Raw genomic sequence first — 6,000 nt, 5'->3', positions numbered from 1 at the left:
AGCACCTCTGTTCCCGGGACCAGTTCACGCAGAGCACGTGTATGTAAAGCGTGGTTAGTTCTTAGACTGCTGGGTAAACATTAATAAAAAAATAATAATCCAAAATGCCAGAGAGGCCACCTTCACCAGCCAAAACAAGATCACATTATCGGCTCTCGCTGACACAAGGCTGAGAAAAATCGCCACTCTTCCATCTCGCCAACTTCAGCCCCAGCACCTTTCCCCCAAGTGAAAGCGTATTATGAAAACTAATTAATTGCTTTCCAGTAATGAGAATCCGCTGGCATTTGCAGAAAGCAGAGACCACAATATAGAACTAAATGCTGTTTATAGAAAGAGACAGGAGGAAGAAGGGGCACAGGCGCACCCTCCGTTGGAGGCTTCTATGTCCTCAATGATACAAACAGAGAAGGCATTTCGTTCACACACAAAAATTATGGACAGGTAGCAAAGCCACCGCAGTCGGCAGCCCCAAAAATGCAGTATTAATTGAAGTGCAAAACTAAAGCACTGCTTTGTAGTTGCCTAGATTTCCCAGGGGGATGAAGAGTCAACGCTTATCAGCCTCTCTCAGAAGAGACAATTTTGATTAATATCGGGCCCATCTGACTCAGTCTATTAAACCCTGAAGGAAGGATATTCTTCAGATATAAGAGATACGTCTTTGATTAATAATTCTGCCATATTGCCATTCCAAGCATTAACAGTCGCCTGGCACCTGTGGAAGGAATGAAGCCTTTGAACGTTAAGGGGGGGGAGGGGAGCTTCTGTTGAGCTAAGGGACCCCTTCCACACAACACCACCCCCTCACAGAAGTCCTGGCCCCTCCCACCCAGGTCTTTGAGCATTTCCCAAGTTTGTGGGGGGTAAGGGGGGGTCTCCCCTTCCCAGCTCAGCCTGCAGGTATTCCCTTCATGCCAGCAGGTCTTCTCCACCCCCCACCCCAGTCAACGATGGCACTCAGCCACGGCACAGGAACACAGAATCAACAGAGGCAAAGAAGAGGATGCAAAGCATTCTGGAACTTGGGTCTGTGCAAGAGTGTGGAGAAACCAATTCAAACATTTGTCTCTAGTTATTCTACAGAGGGGACCCCGGCTCTGCCAAGGGGCAGGGGGGCACCAGTGCCAGGCTGCTCGTCGCCCTCGTCAGCATCCCAGCTGGGCAGCATTCTTCCTGATGGTCCCAATCAGCCTCCTGCTGTACTCCTGGTGGTTGACAGGCTTGACGTCCAATGCTGTCGCCTTCAGGCGCGATTCGTCCTTGGGAAAGAGAAAAGGCTTCAGGTGAGGACACCGTACCGTCTCCAGGCTCGGCTGCGCTGCTAGCAAACCACCTGGCGCGGCTGCACAGTTCCCGGCATTGCAAGCAAAACCCGGAATTGATTGGGAGAGGCCCAATTCTCAAAGGCTAATTCTCTGGCAAAGGCAGAATCCTACACAGCGTGCGGATTGAGGGAGCAGCGTAGTGGTTAACAGCCTGCCTTTTGAGCTGGCTCAAGTTCAGAAAGTGGCCACAGGCAAAAGCCTCTCAGGCCCCTGCAGGAGCCTCCAGCAAAGGAACATCTCTACTTAAAGGGAAAGAGGGAGAAGGGGGAAAGTGCCTTTATATATATATAAAACACACACAGAGAGATTCTTTTGGAAGAGCCACAGAGGTGGGACCTGTTTCAAACCCATCTCAGTTTCTAGTGCAGACACTCCCCTCAATCCCAAGCAAAAAACACCTGCATGGAATTCCCCCAGATATAGTTTTAACTCCTTGCGGCTACTGATCATCAGGCAGCATTTCCTGCTGCTGGTTTTCAACCCCTCTTTAATTTTGTCTAAGCTCTGTGTGTGATGTTCCACTGGACATCCTCCAGTTCTATTCTGGCAGGGCCCCCTCTCTCCTACTTTTTCATTCTTCCACCTCTGCCAAAGAAGAGCCCAAATTGCTTAACAAACAAACAAACAAACAAACACCCCAACCCCACAAGATACAGGTCTGCTTGTTTCTGTGTGCACATCTCCGTGTGTCCGTCTTACGTTGAAAGTCTCTTGCTTGACTCTGACCCGGAATACATGGGTGGTGAAGCTGGCTTTCTGGAGCACCTCATCAAAGGCGTTCTCATTCTGTGGAAGAAGAGCAGAACAGACGCGTTGAGGCCAACCCTAAGCTGGAAGTGAGCATGGGAGCACAGCAGAAAAGGCATTGTGGCACCTTCAGGCCCAGTCCTAAGCCAGCTCAGAAGTTCCTTCCCAAGCCAGACAGACACGCAGGTTCACCAGGAGACGCTATCGGCAGAAGGTGTGGGAGGCTTCTCCGCTGCGATTAAAGGCGGGTGCTTAAAACACAAGCGTGGATGGCCCTTTCCTTGTTGCCAGGAGCCTTATCAGAGGCAGTCAGCTGTCCCTGCTTATCTTGCAAGCCACATCCTGAAGCTGCAGTTGTTCCAGCTGGGGGGGGGGTAGGGGATGGGCAGGTGCTGAATGCTCTCTGGTCATCCATAGCACCAGCGCTATAGAGCCACTGGCTTCAGCGCGTAGGAGAGAAAAGCAATGGTCTAGCAGCTCGGATGCCAAGCACTTGCGCCCAGGACACACCTCACAGGAGCTGCTTCCCTTCATTCCACCCCAAACCAGCCAAACTCTCTGGCTCCGAAAGAGCTCTCCATTAGCCGGCCACTGCATGACCCTTTGCCTTCCCTCCATCTGCATCTTCCCTCTCTCCACAGTCTTTTAAGATGTGCTCATCATCTGTGCCGATCTAAGCAAGGCGAGCCCAACCCTCAGAGCTTTAGGTTAATGATCAGGCACTAGCTGCCCAGGAAAGGGGCCTGCAGAGAAACAAGGAAATGCTATTATCTTGTTGTGCTAAACGCACAGCTTGCGTCCTCCTTGGCAAAATGGCTGCTTTGAAAGCAGCGAGGCAAGACGCCTTGCTAGAGAGCACCGCTGCCCATCTACCCCTACGGAGCACGGGCTCTTTTGCCAGCCACAACATCTCTGTTCCCCAAAAATTAAGACACAGCAAAACCTTTCGTTCTTGCCGGAGTCTACCCGACAAGAGGGCAGATTGCGTCGCAGAAGCGAAACCGCATGCCAGGAACTTTAACTGTGTCAGTTGGAAGCCCTTTTTCTAGTTCAGGAAAGCAGGTGAGCTGCTAACGCAAAGGCAGACTCTGCGCCACAGGAAGGAAATGGATGGGGGGGGGGAGGGTTGTCACATTAAAGGAACACAGGTTCTTCAGGGCACGAAGGACTCGCTCTTCCAAAAGCACAGCATTTCGGCTGCAATCTGGAAAGATTTAGTAAGAAAAGCTGCAGCCAGATCAGGCTGGGGCTCATCTAGGCCAGCATCCTGTTCTCCCAGTGGCCAAGCAGTTGTCCCAATGGGAAGAAGCCTGCAAGCAGCACATGAGAGCGCCTGGTAATGACAGGCGCAAGGCCTCTGGCCCTGGAGGAAGCACAGAGCCAGCACAACTCCTGGCCAGGCCTTTCTGGAAAGGGCAGCAACAGAGATGTGCCCCCAACCAACTCTGGTTTCTCATAAAACATCCAGCTACTCCTACGTATATGAAAAGCAATTTAAGGAACAACCCAGAGGTTTTCAAAGGACATGGCAAGAGAGGATGGAAAGGGTGGCAGGAAGATGGAAAGACAATCCAGGAAACATTTTTTTAAAAATTCAGTGTAGTACAGTATAGTATCAAAATAATTTATTTATTTTCAGAATATGGATAGGTATCTTTTCAAAGCGAGCAAGAGCATCCTTCCATGTGACAACAAGGGGTTAGAGGAATTCACAGGTTATCCCTGGCGAGGCAACACCAGGCAAGAAGGGCAGAGACCACCTCAATGAGGCCATACGCCCCGAATGTCAGCTGCTGGGAAAGAGTGTGCCAGTTAATCTGGGACAGCACAGCAGCAGGAAAGCACATGGGCCTCTGCCAAGAGACCACAGGGAGGTTCTGCTCAGCCCCACCACCTCCCAGAAAGAGCATCACCAGGAGGGAAAGACAAGCCTGGGTCCATTTATGGGCTGGAGAAAGCTGCTCTCCCTGCAAAAGAGAACACTTAGACTGCAGAGCAGAAGGGAAGAAGACTTCAGGGAAATTCATCTGCTGTGGGTCCACTGGGGTGTGTGTGTTGTTTTGTGTGCATTGTTACAATCTGTTATTATTATCTTAAACCGTCATTATAGGTGTAACTTTTTAAATGTTTGTATTTACATTATTTCTTAAAGCCTGTATTATTCTCTTATACAGAACTGAAGTGGAACCGATTTTCATTCTCGTTGTAACTGCTTCATTTGTTTCATAAGAATGTATTTTGCGTATGCTGCGAACTGCCCAGGGACCTTGTGGTGAAAAGCGCATTAAGAAATCAAGCAAAATAAACAAATAAACAAAGTATTCTGATTGAAAGGCAGGGCACAAGCCTCCCAAAGTAAATGGATCCCAGGGAAGGCAGTGCACAGCACTTGCTAAGGACTCCTAACGCCCCCCCCCCCCGCCGGAAAGACAAAAAGCCAAACAGTCCAGGCTGCCCTGCGCAGCTACTCAGGATTTCAGGTATTTTCTCACTGGGGTGGGGGGTGTCCTCAAGAGAGAAGCAGGGCTGTGCCCTGAGTGTCTCCCATTTTCAGACAAAATTGTTACCCGCTGCCTTGCCTGCAGTCCTCCTGCCACTGGCTGCCAAGCAGCCTTCAGACACAGCCCCCCAAAAAACTGCCAGCAGTAGGCAGACCCCTCAGGGCAAGCCCCCCAGCCCCCCCCCCCGAGAGCTCATCGTTGTCAAGGAGCCTGAGAGGCCTCTGCAGACCTAGTAATGAGTGTTAAAGCATCCAGGTGACTAAGGGAAGAGAAACCCCCAAGGCAAGTGACACAAGTGGCCTGACCTTTTCCTTCAGTTCTCCCAGGAAGGCTGTGTTCTGCCCAAGGATGGTCTCTGCCGACTCCTGGAAACAAGTCAACCACAAATTGTCCTGGAAATCAGCAATGTTGACCTGAGGCGGGGGGGGGGGGGGAGATAAGAAGATCAATGATAAAGCAGCACAGCCTCAGCCCACCACCAAGGGCAGCCTGGAGCCCCCAGCTCAGCCCCTCCAACACACACACCCCAAGCCTTGACCCCTCCTGTTTCCACTGCCTGCAGGCAGCCACCACAAGCGGAGGCACACATGCCAGGGGGCAGCGGCCACCCCCCAAAGAAAACGACATGTCAGGGGGGTGTCGGCGGAAAGGAGCTCCTCTCGCACAACCAGGCAGCACAGAGCAGCCACAAGTCAGGGCAGATCACAGGGCTCCCTCTGCACAGCCCTTCCCAAAAACTCTGTCTTTCAAAGTCCTTCCATTTTATCCCCATCAGTGCCCACATCCATTATTCAAAGCAGTGTTTCTGTGCTGTGAAAGCAGCTCAGGGGTTCTTGGGCAAGTTTGTTTTGTTTTTAAAAACACACACACACACACAGAGAGAGAGAGAGAGAGAGAGAGAGAGAGAGAGAGAGAGAGATGAGGAAGGGATGGGGAGTAGGAGTCTGGCCAAGAGGCTTCACTTTAACCGGCCACATCCTGCTGGGACCATGTGGGACAATCAGGGCTGTAGACAGGGGGTGGTGAGGTGGGCCCCTGCCAGGGGCACAGGCAATGGGGGGGGCACAAAATTGGCAAAAATTTGTCCATAAATATAAATATTGATTATTGCCTCATAAGAAATCGTTTTAAATAAATGTGTGGAAGGTGGGGGGTTGGAGGAGAGGCGGAAAGAAGAGCTAATTTGTCCGTGGCTGGGGGCGCAACCTGGACGGTTCTGTGGCCATCCCCAGCCGTGGAGAAAAAGCCTCCTTAGTGGTGGGGCCAATAACGAGGAGGGAAGAGGCGGGACAGGAGAGTCAGAAGAGCCTGGTCAAGGGCAAACCTGGCCCTCAATTATCACCTGAAAGGCAAAGAGGCTTTGATTCTGGCAGGAACTGGCGCCCACCATGGTGGAGGAAGGAACCAGGGCAGCCAGAGAAAGC

At 51.4% G+C, this 6,000-nt stretch overlaps 1 protein-coding gene across 1 annotated transcript in view; it reads right to left on the bottom strand.

Moving 5' to 3' along the window:
* Window positions 1–309: 309 nt before the first annotated feature.
* Window positions 310–6,000, bottom strand: part of RPA1 (replication protein A1) — a 33,848-nt gene continuing 28,157 nt past the window's right edge. Inside the window, exons 15-17 of the mRNA XM_081172377.1 lie at window positions 4,882–4,989; window positions 2,028–2,114; window positions 310–1,262 (exon numbers count right to left, since the gene is read on the bottom strand). Coding sequence (XP_081028503.1) covers window positions 1,149–1,262; window positions 2,028–2,114; window positions 4,882–4,989 — 309 coding nt within the window. The 3' untranslated portion in view covers window positions 310–1,148. The remainder of the gene's footprint in view (window positions 1,263–2,027; window positions 2,115–4,881; window positions 4,990–6,000) is intronic.

The sequence above is a fragment of the Podarcis bocagei genome, assembly GCF_964188305.1.
Source record: "Podarcis bocagei genome assembly, chromosome: 15".
NCBI lineage: Eukaryota > Metazoa > Chordata > Lepidosauria > Squamata > Lacertidae > Podarcis > Podarcis bocagei.
This window is presented reverse-complemented; position numbering and strand designations above follow the sequence as displayed.